Source organism: Ammospiza caudacuta, chromosome 3 (assembly GCF_027887145.1).
Source record: "Ammospiza caudacuta isolate bAmmCau1 chromosome 3, bAmmCau1.pri, whole genome shotgun sequence".
NCBI classification, from domain to species: Eukaryota; Metazoa; Chordata; class Aves; order Passeriformes; family Passerellidae; genus Ammospiza; species Ammospiza caudacuta.
The window spans coordinates 39,550,930-39,565,411 of NC_080595.1; the positions used below are offsets into that span (position 1 = coordinate 39,550,930).

The 14,482-nt window shown below is 35.0% G+C and overlaps 1 protein-coding gene across 1 annotated transcript in view; it reads left to right on the forward strand.

Moving 5' to 3' along the window:
* Window positions 1-14,482, forward strand: part of BIRC6 (baculoviral IAP repeat containing 6) — a 177,768-nt gene that overhangs the window by 67,383 nt on the left and 95,903 nt on the right. The window contains exons 33-45 of the mRNA XM_058802446.1: window positions 285-412; window positions 821-952; window positions 2,892-3,107; window positions 3,488-3,671; window positions 4,048-4,203; window positions 4,543-4,676; window positions 6,261-6,414; window positions 7,179-7,295; window positions 8,205-8,359; window positions 9,555-9,681; window positions 10,565-10,675; window positions 12,294-12,427; window positions 13,361-13,488. Of these exons, the coding sequence (XP_058658429.1) occupies window positions 285-412; window positions 821-952; window positions 2,892-3,107; window positions 3,488-3,671; window positions 4,048-4,203; window positions 4,543-4,676; window positions 6,261-6,414; window positions 7,179-7,295; window positions 8,205-8,359; window positions 9,555-9,681; window positions 10,565-10,675; window positions 12,294-12,427; window positions 13,361-13,488 (1,876 nt within the window). The remainder of the gene's footprint in view (window positions 1-284; window positions 413-820; window positions 953-2,891; window positions 3,108-3,487; window positions 3,672-4,047; window positions 4,204-4,542; window positions 4,677-6,260; window positions 6,415-7,178; window positions 7,296-8,204; window positions 8,360-9,554; window positions 9,682-10,564; window positions 10,676-12,293; window positions 12,428-13,360; window positions 13,489-14,482) is intronic.

The window sequence follows — 14,482 nt, forward strand, 5'->3', positions numbered from 1 at the left end:
TTTTAAGTTATGAAGATGTTTTACTATACTTACTTAGGACGAGTTGCTTGCCTGCTTATATGTTCTAAGAATAATGAAAAAAAGAGGGTACCACTGCATTTTAATATCACACAGAAATTACTACTATGAGTGAGGACAGTTGAATAATGCCAGGAGTTCAGTTTAGCTTGTTTCTTTAGTACTTAATATATGGAGATGCTAACCATTGAAACATAAAGGCTTTTCTCTAAAGTTAAATGAGGTTTAATAAGATGGATTAATTTTTAAAATTTTATTTCCATTAGGAAACCAGTGGAGTTTTATAAACAATAGCCTTCACACTCAGAGTCTGAGCAGATCTACTAAAGGCAGCAGTAGCCTCGACAGACTGTATTCCCGAAAGATCAGGAAGCAGCTCGTGCATCATAAACAGGTGACTTCCTGCGTGGTAGTGGCCATTTTCACAGAAGTGTCTCATTTATAGGGTATCTCATTTCTTGAAACAGCAGCTTTGGCATTGGGACTCATTCAGCCTTGCTTTGGCATAGGTCTGATTCTGTAGCTAAAGGCTGCCTAACTTCTTTGACATTCATCTAAAACCATGGGGCAAGGGATCTGCTAGAAAAACACATGTTGGGCTGTACTGTTGTACTCTGTTGGACAATAAATACAATGTACTTTCTACATAAATCTGAGTACAAGCACCTAAGCTGTGATTTAAAAGTATTTTAAAAGCTCAAGTTACAGTTTGAACTGAAGATTGCTATCATGTGAACATACTGATCCTTTTAACATCTTATTGCTTAAATTTTCATTTATTCCTATTAACATTTTCTTTTAGCAACTTAACTTATTAAAAGCAAAACAGAAGGCTTTGGTGGAACAGATGGAAAAAGAGAAAATACAAAGCAACAAAGGATCATCATACAAACTTTTAGTAGAACAGGCAAAACTAAAGCAGGCTACTTCAAAGGTATGATGCTCTGAAACTGTAACTGACTTCTTGTCCTTTATGTGAAAAGACCTGTTCCTGCAAAGTCATTTTTGTCTTACTTTGACCTTATTCCAAAAGTTGTTTCATCATGGCTGCTATCAAGTATATTCTAATACTGAAAAAAAGCAGCCATCCGGAAATTTATTGCTCTGTGAAAAATAGTTTATTGTTCTACAGGATTCTTTTAGGTAGTCATGGCCAAAAATACTAATAAATTTGTAGCTTCAGGGATGTCAGTCATGTCATTAAACTTTGGATAACATACAGCAATAGAGAGATAAAGTAGGACTTTTTATGGGTAGCTTTTGTGCATGATGCTCTTCTAGATGCTTTCCTGGTTGGGTAATTGAAAATAATCATGTCAATGTCTGTCTTCCCGAACTAATAAATATGACTTTTGAGAATTATTTTTGAAGTTTGTCATAAGCTCTTTAGCTTCCTGAAGGTACCCACCACTTCAGTTGTGGCATCTTGCAATAGGCCCCAGATTTTGAGAGTTGATGATGTAGTTAAAGAATTGTTTTGGCTATGAGACGAGATGCTGAAATTTAGGGATTTCAGACAATGACAATGTGGACTTTGCAGGGAACACAAAAAATGTGTTAATCTTACTAGCTATCAAACTTAGGTGATATTTCTCTTGAAATATCAATATTTTGAGAGAAATATTTCTCTTGAAATATTTACTCCCTAGTTCAAGAAGTATTCATGTCTGTTAGGATGCCTGAAAATAGGTCTGTGGAAGGAGATTATATGATGTTGGACCTTACAGGCAATCTAAAACGAATCTTAAAATTTGTAGCAATTATGGAAAAAAAAATCACTAGCATAAAGCCCTAAGTTTTCACTAACTGTGCTTGTCATGAGCTGTTCTTTCCTGCACTATCTTCTGCTTTATTCCAGCAGATTATACCGAGGGTGCTACTCCACTGGTGGCCCCTTGAGACACCTTTAAATGAGTTACTGGCTGAACTGTGCTGTCCAGCTGTTTTAAGTCTCACTTGATATTACCCATGTTGCGTTAAAAAAAGTGTTGAACAAAAGATAATTCTTCTTGTAGTTAAGGTGTTACTGGACCCTTGAAAAGTTGCATTTTATGTGTTTTGCCATTTTGCCTACTAATCACTTTTAGTTATGACAAGCTGTGAGTGACATGAGACATATATGGCCTTTAGGAGAAAGTGAAACCTTTGTCTTACTAAATAGCTCTTTCTGTGGTCTACTTCAGTAACTACTGCATAAGTGAGATTATAAGAGGCAATTGTGTTATCTAATGTACACTGCTAGTGTAGCTGATACAATGAGCTGAGCTGCTAAATGAATGTCCTTAGTGGATGAGAGGATTAATAAAAGCACCTTCTTGTCTCCATTGCATATAGGCCTTCTGTCAGAAAGGTTTTAGTTCAGAGCCATGATCAAAAATCAAACTAGTTCAATTTATGGTATGAATGATACATACTTTGAATCATGGCAGTATTAAGGAATTTAGAAATTCCTGATGATTTATCAAATGTGAAGAACTGAAAAGTCAGTGTTCTTGTAGAAGTAAATTTCCATGCTATTTTTGTATGCAGTTTGCTTTATGGTAACTGTAGCTTTATGTACATGTGTGGAAATACAAAAGAAACTTTGAAAATATGTATTTTCAGTATGTGCTATAGTATACATAAGGCTTAATTGGCACTTTTGCAGAACTGAATTTGATTATGCATTTGTCATCTGAGATAACATGCTGCCAAAACAAATTTCTGCCAATAAACCCTTCATTCCATTCCAGATTCTCATATATTTTTAGACTTCCTTCTATTTTTTTAAGGAGTTCCACAGTCTCTGTTATTGCTGCCACACTGCTTGATTGGGAAAGGATTTAGAGGTCAGCTTTAAACTGTAACTGTTGTTTCAAATTTAATTTCTGCAGCACTTCAAGGACTTAATACGCCTGCGTCGAACTGCAGAATGGCCTCGTTCTTCCTTAGATACAGAAGTATCAACAGCAAAGGAAACTCCAGAAATTGAACCACTTCCCTTTACACTGGCACATGAACGCTGCATTTCTGTAGTGCAAAAGCTGGCACTCTTTCTCTTGTCCATGGACTTTACTTGTCATGCAGATTTACTTCTTTTTGTTTGTAAGGTAAACATAATATGGAGCATCACTGTGTAGCTGCAGTAGCAATCACATTACATTAATTTTCTATTGCTGCATTTTTGCTTGTTTGATGGTAAGAATTAACTGCAGCACTAAAATGACTGCTCATTTCTGGTGAAGTAGTTTTTCTGATCTGTCACATTTTGTGTGACTTACAATATTGTGGCTTCAAAATTGCATGGAAAAACTAACTTTAAAAAAAATATATCCATGTAATTACACTTGTAAAATTCTCAAGTGTGAGCTCGTAAAAATACTTGATTTATTTATAAGCAAAATCTAATAATCATAGAAAATAAAGTTATTGTATACTTTCATAGGGTTAACTATGAATAGGCATATATTTATCTTTCTTATTTTAATAGGTTCTTGCTAGAATTGCAAATGCTACAAGACCAACAATTCATTTATGTGAGATTGTAAATGAGACTCAATTAGAAAGATTATTGCTACTTCTTGTTGGAACTGACTTTAACAGAGGAGACATCTCCTGGGGAGGAGCATGGGCTCAGTATTCTCTGACTTGTATGCTGCAGGACATTCTAGCAGGTTTGTTTTAAAATCATTCTTTAGAAGGTATCTTGCACTTGAATCTTTCTTCCTTTAGTATTTTGGGGAGGAGTTTATCACTATGTTAATCTGCTGACACAGACTAAATTATTAAAAAACCCCAAAAAATCATAACATTTAGGTTAGTGTGTAAAAATGTGATTTAAAATTGCAATTAGAGTGACTTGTACATTGAAAAATTAATTTTATTTGACCTGATTATTTGAAAATTATTCAGAACATTTCTCCTTGAAGAAATAAGCCCCCAGAGGATTTAGAGTTACATGAAAAAAATGACATTGGTGTAGACACTGGGATGTTAATTTGTAATGGGAATAAAGTTTAAAATGAAGTTGTCTGCTAATTTAATACCTAGGAGAGTTGTTGGCACCTATAGCAGCTGAAGCTATGGAAGAAAGTGCTTTGGGAGAAGATGCTGGAGCTTCAGCTGGAGATTCTGATGACTCTCTCCAGCAGGCCACAGTTCAGTTAGTGGAAACCATAGATGAGCCTTTGACACATGACATCACAGGTAAATTATTCCATAATTCTCTATATGCGTATTTATTGAAAAGAGTAAAAAACCATTTTACTCATCTATCAAGGTATCAGTAAAAGACTTTTTGGTGATAGTATAAATAATTTTGGATAATATAGGCAGATTGAGTAATTAATTAAGTTAGCTTTACATCTGGCAAGTAAAAAATGGTTATTTTTCATATTCTTTTTAAAAAGGCAACTTGATTGCATATTTTATCTTTTTCCACAAAGTTTTAATAGTAAAAAGGTTAAAATTATCTGTTTAGTGTATTATGCATCCTCGTTGTATAATTTTAACTTGCTAATGTTAACATTCCTTTAATGATTCAAGGTGCTCCACCCTTGTCATCATTGGAAAAAGATAAGGACATTGATCTTGAATTACTGCAAGACCTGATGGAAGTTGATATTGATCCTTTGGATATTGATTTGGAAAAAGATCCCCTTGCAGCCAAAGTCTTCAAGGTATGTCACACCTAAATTTTCAAGATAACCTTTACATGTGAGATAGAAAAATCCTTACTCTCTCACACTTCTTCAGTAGTGGTATTTGTTATCTTAAACCTGCTACTAGTTTTTTGTGATGTTTAATGTGGAATGACAGGAAAGAAAGCAAATATTCGCTTCTCAGTTGACCACAAAATATTTTACCTTTGCATGAAGATACTTGTGTAAACAAGAGGTTCTGAGTTTACGCACATATTACCACATGTTGAAGACAACAAATGCATAATAAAAAAACAAGATCCAGTCTGGTTCTTTTTATTAAGAACAGAGCACCATTTCTGTGACTGATCTTAAGATGAGTTTATGTTGTTAGTATTGTATTTAAAAAAGGAGGCCACCAGTAGCTTGTGCTCAGATTGGCTTCAGACTATGAAGAGAAGCAACTCACTTCAAAATTTACTTCACTGGGGAACAAGAAAATTACTAAGTACATTTATACTTAAAATTAAGGCTAAATATACGCATGTTGTACAATTACAATGTTCTCAATGTCTATGAAAAACCAAAAATATTTAGACTTTAAAGAAACACACTGTTCATAATGAAATATTGAGTGTCTTTTCTGTGTTAAGAAGCATAACGTTTGGAGTTTTTCCATGCCTCTCACTCGTGACTTAAACCTCTCATTTGAATTAACCTGAATTATCTGTCTCACCACTTGCTCAGAAAACACTGAATTTTTTTTTTCTGTGTTCCCTCATATGTCCTTCCACCCATTACCTATCATGTAAACATTTTTTTCTTTAAATCTCAGTCTACCACCAAAAATTACACTTACTGATGAATTTCTGTGTTACTGATGTTTCCTGCCTTCTTTATTCTCCTATCATGTCATGTGGTAGTACTCTTTAGTCAGCTTCATCCAAGATATCTTTATTGTCTTATTACCTGCTTTGATGTCTACCAAAAAAATCCCCATAGAACTTCTTGATTCTTCATCCTTCTTAATATTTGCTTCCTTATCTCAAAAATAACAGTTGCCCTTGGATCTCACCATTAAAAAGACCAGCATATGCAAATTGCCTTTATACAGTGTTATATTACTTTGTTCCTTGTGTCCATATGCTTTGTTAGTGTCTTAAATTATGACACAAGTAGAGATTACTCAACTGTTTCTTTTTCAGAGCCCAGTACAAATAGTCCCTGAGCCTCACTGAGGCTTCAAGGTACTTAATTAGTACAGTTAATAGTATAGTATAGTAGTCTGTCATGATAAATACCTCCTCAAAATATCTGTGTAATGCTCTACTTCCAAATTTACAATATGGTACAAATATGAGAAGAAAAACTGATGTTGACATTTTCAAATTGGCTTCTTGAATCTTTGAGGCAGGTAACTACACTGCTGGATTTTGATAATCACTAAAGATTCACTAGCTTATACCACAGTAAGGACTGAAACAATTTTCTAAAGCTATCAGAACCAATCTTCTGGTTTTAATTTTTTTTAACTTCCACGTTTGTTGTCAGTTGTGAAAAGCTTTGGCAATCTAAAGACTTGCCATTTATTGTTTTTCCTTTGTTTTTTGTTTATTTTTTAAGCCTATAAGCAGCACCTGGTACGATTACTGGGGTGCTGAATATGGCACCTACAATTACAATCCTTACATTGGTGGTGTTGGAATTCCAGTTGCAAAACCACCTGTAACTACAGAGAAAAATGGATCACAAACTGTCAGCATATCAGTCTCTCAAGGTAAGCAATGAATTGAAGTTCTGGTCATGGTCTCTTTTCTGTAATACTGTATTTGACACCTTGGGATAAGAAATTATTTTAGCAATATCTATGTATTTTGAGATGAAATAATTACATTTTATATATGCCTTTTTTTTTCCTGTAGTAACTGAGAGAATATAATGTAAAACGTACATTTAAAAAAGCCCAACATAGCAGAAAATCTTATTTTCTAGCATTTTGGCATGTACTTATAGGCAGTTTTAAATCATTTCTATTTTCTCAGGAAATTTTGGAAGCTCTTTTGTAGTTGGCTTTACCCCAAAGGAGTGAAGTGGCACACTTGTTTCATTTGTAGGAGTACTACTAAAATGGGTGATAAATTTTTCTTTTGCCACATTGGGAAAAAACAGCTTTTTGGTTCTTTTTTGAGAGCTGTTGCCTTAGGAAGAAATTACTTGAACATACGCAGATTGTCATGTGTGATAGTAAAGTAAGTGTGGAAAGCAATTTGGATCTGTTTCACAGAAATACAGTATTTTAATAATTACATATTTCAGGTTTGTAAGAATGTAATCGAAAATTAGAGGAACAAAGGTGAGATGAGCTCAGTTGTTCAGAGCATGTTGCTGATAACACCAAGATTGTGGGTCCAATGCCCATATGGGCCATTCTCTTAGGAGTTGGATCCTTGTGGGTCCCTTCCAATTTACTATATTCTATGATTCTGTAATTATGTATGTCCTTGATATACTCAGTTTTACATTTTTTGTTGCCTTCTGTAGCTTTAGATGCACGTCTGGAAGTTGGACTTGAGCAGCAGGCTGAGCTGATGCTGAAAATGATGTCCACACTGGAGGCTGATTCCATTCTACAAGCATTAACAAACACATCTCCTACATGTAACTACATGTTGTCAAATCATTCTCTTCACATAATGATCATGATGCTTTGAAGTTTGTAGTAATGTTTTCTGTAGTCACTTAGTAGTTGGGAAAAAGTTACATTTTGCTTGCATTTTCTTACTAGGCTGAACTTAAGAGATTGCTCTTTATTCAGATTTTTGGTTAACTTAAATGCCTGTATTTAAGACATTTTGTGAAACAGTCAATTATGCATGTGGATTATGCTACAAAGAAGGGAAAATTTTCAGTTTTAGGTCTAAGTGCAAGCAAACATTAACCTCCTGTGTGAAGCTTCATTCTTGGTATTTGAAAGCTCTTTGCATTTACACCTACTAAGTGATGAAAGTGAAAATACTTCAATACAGTTTTGAACTCAGCTGTTCAGTGAACTTTATGTTACAAAAACACTCAGAGTGTTTTACTTTTGAACTTTTTTTCAGTGAGTTGTGCTGCCCATCTTGTTAAAATGTGTTTCTTTGTAGCCCTCTGGGTACTTCAATATACATGCAGTCATAGGCTGAGTATGTAGTGATGGAGTAGGTTTAGTGATATCTTGAGAGTTTATTCTCTGGAAGTTCATTATTGTCTGCAACAGTTGCACTGTAATGGATAAAAGAGATGTTCCAATTGTTTGTCTTACCAGGGCACTGCTGCAATAGCTGTGAAAATGTATTTGTGTGGACTCGGTTCCAAAAAGTTTTTGTGAAGATGGAAATGTTTGATATTCAAATATGCCACTACTATGGCAGTCAGTAGTCCAACTGAACACTATGTTGAAGATGTTCTTCCAAATTATAAAAAAGTGTCTTTCACTTAAGTACAAAATGCAGGAGATAGTTATGAAATGACTTCTAGCAACTTTTCAGAGTAATTCATGGGGGGATGGTGCCCTGTTTTGTTTTCCAGTGACGCAGTCTCCCAGTGGCACAGATGATTCCTTGCTGAGGGGATTACATGTTGCTAACCAAAATGCCCAACTGATTGTGCAGTTGTCATCTATACCTATGCTGAGTGCATGCTTCAACAAACTCTTTTCCATGCTGCAAGTCCACCATGTTCAGGTAGAGAATTTTGAATTTTAAATGTTCTGATAGTATTTTTCTCTAAATTTGAGAGTTGTTTTCCACTACTTCTTGCTACTTAGGATTCAAGTAATCTGTTAGGTTATGTGCTTCATTGCTTATGAATATGTCATGGACAACAGTACTGTAATAGACAAATTACAACAATGTAATAAACAAAGCTCTGAAAGCCTTTGCAAAAGCAGGCATTGCTTGTTACAGTGGAAAACTGGTATACATTTGCATATTTAAAAACAAGTTTGTATGTCCACTGAATGATAATTGTTTGCTTATTAATGAAAAATGTCACTAAGTGACACTTAATGACAAATGGAGATTTGTGGAGGTTTTCAAAACCCAGTTGAATAAACCACCAAGTGACAAAGTCTGATATCTTCTTTGGCATTTCTTTGAGCAGATGAGATTGGATAACTTGCGAAGGTTCCTTCCTATCTGAATTATCCAATGATCCTGTATGGTAACAGCAAATGTAAAAGTTTGCTTTTTGAGAAGTCACTGGTTTAGCAATGCTTTTCTTGATTCATACAAAGGAATGCCATGCATGCTATGTATATAATGATTAGATGCCTACCTCCCTCTTGATATTTTGATAGAGTGGCTGACTCCATCCCTCAATTGTTCTTTACACGAGAAACTGTTTTGGATGAGATGTTTAAACATCCTTGATGCTTCCTCAGAATATCTAAAGTTATGTTCCTCAGGGGAATTATTCAGAGTAAGCATCAGCATCTCTGAGGTTTCTCATTAGATAAATGGGCCTTTTGAATAATTTTGGTTGACTGGGAAACTATCATTTTAATAACTTTGCAAAAGCTTCCCTGCAAACCTGTAAGCCTACCTGTACATGTTGCAGGTTTAGGGTTATGATAAAGATATTTCCAAACAGTGTGTAAAGCTGCATTTTCTTAACACAAGTTTGAATAAACTTCTTCAGAGAAATTATTTGGAAGAAATCAGTTACAAAAACAATAGCAGAAGCATTTGTTAGTCAGGCTGAATTTGCCTTGAATACAATGTTTAGCAGAATTTTCAAATTCAGTGAAAGAGAGAGTGAGTGTGTGTGTGCAGTGAAATAGTAGCAGCTGAGAATATAGATCAGGCTTTTAAAATTAAGATTTTGATGCTCTGGAGTTCTGAGTTTGTTCTTATAGTGGGTTTTTTCCCTTTCTTTCAGCTTGAATCCCTATTGCAGCTATGGCTCACGTTAAGCCTGAATTCCAGCTCCTCTGGAAGTAAAGATAGTGGTGCTGATATTTTCCTTTATAATGCTAACCGAATACCTGTTGTTTCCCTAAACCAAGGTAAAATATATTAAATGTGGGAAATAAGTTTATGTTTGTTTTTTTTTTAATACTCAATTTTTGATAATAAGCAAATTTTTAATACTCAATTTTTGATAATAAGCAAAAAGTATTGCAGTAAGCATTTTTGATAAGATCAGTGTTGAGATAATTTCTATGTTCCTATTAAAGAACTCTTGGTCTCGTTTTCTTCTTAAAGTGGGAAACACATTGCTGGAGTGTAACAGAGAGTTGATTAATTCAATTTTTATAAAATGGTAAAATATGTCGTTCTTAACTCAGAATTATTCCCAAGAGGACTCATTAAAATATGCTTCTTAGTCTGAGATGAACTCTGCAACTGTATGCATTTTTCTGACAAATTTAATCTCCTTTATACCATCCTATGATCCCTCCCTTAACAAAGAGGTCAGCAGAGTGGGAAAGCTCCATTACTGTTGAGCATCAGACTACTAATCTAGTATGAAGGCATGCTGAATTTTATTTTTTTTTGCAATATGTTATACTATTTAATTAACAAAGTCTATTATATCTTGTGATAATTAAAAATGTTAATGCCTGATATAATGAACCTGTTACACTGACTTCCATGAGTACATTTGAAACGAATTTCTTTGTATCATTTTCTTTGAGATATCAGGGTCTGTACACTGTAAAAAGTTCTGTGGGCCAGTTCCTGTGAAGTGTTGGTGAGGCCTCTTTTCCTAATTCCAACAACGCAACAGTGGTTGCAGGAACAGTGGCAACAATGGTCAAAACAAAATGGATGCAAGGAACAATAATATTAATAACAATAATCAGCATAGCACCTTGCAGTAAAAATTAGAAATTTATAGTGATACCTTGAAGATTAAAACTTGGAAAAAACTGTTTTTCTTGACAGCTTCAGTAACTAGCTTCCTGTCAGTTCTGGCATGGTATCCTAATACTTTACTCCGGACGTGGTGCCTTGTGCTTCACAGCCTAACACTCATGACAAATATGCAGCTTAATGGTAAGTTTGTTTGGTTGGTTTTCTTATGTTGACAGTTTTAGAGATGTACAAATGAATGTTGCTTCCATCAGAAGACTTCCAGAATATTCCTTCTGTCATATGCATGCTGTTGTTCTCCATTAACTTTGGGCTTTCCAAGAGTGAGCTCCTTGAATTGCTTATACCATGGGAAACAGAAACTCTTATGGTAAAAGAAAATGTCATTATAAGTAAGTCATCAGTGTCTTCCAAAAAACATTTTAGGACTAGCTGATGATCTCTGGGAATTAGTTGTGTAGTATGAGAAGAAGTAGCAGAAAGGAGTGATTAAGTTGCTGTGAATGAGATTGAAGTTTTTATGACAGAGTAGGAATATTTTTGTAAATATGCAGGCACCAGTCACTGCTTATATTAAGCTCTCTGAAAATAAGCCCCCAGCAGCTGAATCTATTAAAATAGAAATCCAGCCATTTCATTTCCCTATGCATACCAGAAATATCTCATATTCTCTATATTGCTCTATAACACACTAGAAATAATCTCACTTTGTGAATGAGATTTTGCCACAACGCTGATAGAAATTAAAGGAAGTAGTTTTTAAATATTGCCTATGAATCTTTTTTTCATATTTGCCATTTCAAGTCATTGACTTTAAGATGCACTTTGTTTGCAAAATTTTTACTTTCTGTGATGTTATTTAGAATTCAGTCTCACAGAAATCTGCTGAAATTTTTGCCATTAGATGAAGAAGTAGAGCAAAAAACTAATGAAAGAGACTTACGCACAAACTGAGACTTCACTCTTATTCGTAGTATTTGAGAATAGATCATGGCCTGATTTCTGGAATAACTGCCTTTAGTTAACAAGCATATGTACTGTCAGCTCTTGAGTCAGTCACACCTTATCAGAAGGGATGAGCACATTCAGACCTATGTGTGAATGTCCCTGCAACCTCCCCCAGGGTGCAGTTGTACACCTGAGCCAGTAGTGAAAGGGAGAACAATGGCATTTATCAGAAAGCATTGTCCGTCTTCCACAGGATCTGTTTCTTATTGTGCTTTTTTCAGGGCTTTGAACTGATTCAGTATACTACTATTGCAAGAGTAAGGCTTCACATTTAGTAAAGCTGATTTGTTTGATCACTGAAGGGTGTATTTTGATTCAAATTCCAGTCTTCAGAGTTCTTATCTGTTAAGCTCCCTACAGTTTTATTCTGAGAAGTCTTTACATGTGCCAAGAACAAAAATACTATGATTGTTTACAGGATAACAGAACACTTGGTCTCTGTCTGACAAACTAAAAAATGCACTAGAGCCTTTTTGAAGTGTTGGACTAACAAAAAAAGACAAATCAAAATGTCTGTATCTATTGCACCTGCAAAATTAGTCTTGATTTTCAGGAATACTGTCTTAGCAAGCTTGGAACACTGATTAGATGGTTTTGGGACTTTGTATCTGTACTTACTGGAAAACTCGAAATTGTGGTCCTGAGTAAGCAGTTTTTGGTTTAGCTGACAATATTTCCATGTCATGAAATAAATATAAGGGTTTTGCACTAAAACCTTATATTAAAACCTTATATTTGATTTACATTTAATGTTTAAGATTACACACATAATTTTTATGTCTTTATTTTTAAGCTGGTCCAAGCAGTGCCATTGGAGCTCAGGAAAGTACTGCCCAATTGTTGGTGTCAGATCCCAACCTTATTCATGTGTTAGTGAAATTTCTTTCTGGCACTAACCCTCATGGAACCAATCAACACAGTCCACAGGTAATGAGCAATTAAAATAAGAGAAACTTGTTGCAATAGGATTTCAAGACACTTGATAGAAATGTTTTCATTCACAATGTAATATATCCTTGTCTTGTTTCTTCTTCTAGTTATAGACTTAGTTGGTTCTGATGAGCAGCCATAGGGAAGTTCATGTTGTTGATACACTCTCAGTAGTGCTGGTATGTTTTCCCAGCCTTCTGGAGACTTGCCACAGGGAGAGGATGCCATATGTGAATGAAGTGTTCCATTCAGTTACTTTCCCAAAGTCTTGTTGGGTTGGGATAGAAATGCCAATGAAGATTAAGTTTTAATAGCTAAGAATTCCTAAACTTAAAATTATACTTAATTTTCTTCCTGTTTCTGAATTCATGTGCTGCCTCTCCTAATTTCAATTAATGTTTTCTTGTTTTTTACATCTTTGAAATATCTATGAATAGTATTTTAACAAAAGCCCAAGTGAACTTAACTGTAGCTAGTATTTGCCAGGAGTCTCAGTTTGAGAGATAGAAAACACCTGGTAGTTCCACGGGGGTTTTTTCCAGCAAATTTTCAAGAAAATACGTAGTCATTTTGAGAACTTGAACACTGCACAGTGCCATTAAAGTACTCACTTAAGTATGTAGTTTGTAAAAAAACATTCAGATTAGCACAGAAGTGGATTCTGTATGGAGTACAGTTTGCATTACTGAAAAGAGAGTCTCAAGCTGAAAAAAAAGTCTTAGACAAAGAACTGGATTTCTTACTTTTCACTCGTGATTGCTAATAGAAAAACACAATATAAATGGATACAGATTAGTTCTGTAAAGATGCTGTAAAAATTTTCAAAAAGCAAGTTTAGCTATGCAATACTTTCCTGTTCTTAGAAGAAATTAATGTTCTTGAAGACATTTTAGTTGTATATAATTCTTCCTAAAATGTCTTTTTTTCTAGGTTGGGCCAACAGCAACACAAGCTATGCAAGAATTTCTTACTCGATTACAGGTGCACCTCTCTTCAACTTGTCCTCAGATGTTCAGTGAATTTTTATTGAAATTAATACATATACTTTCAACAGAAAGGTAAATCTTACATGTTTGTTTTTCTTTCATACCCTTCTTTTCTTTAAAATCTGTGTGATTGTGAATCACAACTCAAATGTGTATGTACCATGTCAATGGAAATCATCATTGTTGCTGCAGCAGGACCTGGGCTGCTCCTGGCACATGGAAAAGTGCATCTGGAATTCACACACATCTGTGTAAGGCAGTGTCAATAGAGGCGCTAAAATGTTGGACTGGTTCTATTTAAAGCTTGGTGAAGTAATTTCCTGAAGTAAGGACACTGTTGATGAGCTTACCTATTAAAAAAACTATTCTGAGAGGTCTGAATTAATGGAAGATTCCAGAAATTCATAGGTTGTGAAAATAGTACAGATGTCTTTTCTCACATGGCAGGATGAGCTGTGAGATTGCATAATTCTATTTATGCAATATGCATTTTCATTGCTTTATCTTTGGTGGGTTCTTTTTCTCTCCACATGACAGTGGAAAACACCCTCTGTCCCACTCTCCTGGGGCCTGTTGATGCTCACTGGTATAGAGAAGTGCCTCTGGCCACGGGAGAGAGAAGAGTTTTGGCTCATCTTTCACAGTTCTGCTTCCTCAAGGCAAAGCCGATGGCCACGAGAGTCTGTCTCAGTGGTACACTGGAAATAAGGCAGTTGCTTCGTCTGAAGTACACTAGATAGCATTTCTTTCTGGTATTAATGTTCTGCTCATCTCCAGACAAAGGCTTCCCATAATTAGGGATGAGCTTCCTCAGTTCTGCATTCCCAGTAGGTGGCACTGGTGTTATCTGTTCTCTAATCTTAGAGAAAATGGTTTCTGCCTTCTCTGAGAGATTTTACCTTTGTAACTTAAATTATAGGAGTGGTATTTACCAAGTTATATAGATGATCAGTGATTTCTATGAGACATGTCATAAAACAATAAAATCATTAATTCACAGCGAATCTTGGAGTGTGTGTCTGCATGCCAGCATTTGTTTAAAATAAGCTAATGAGACTACTGAGAG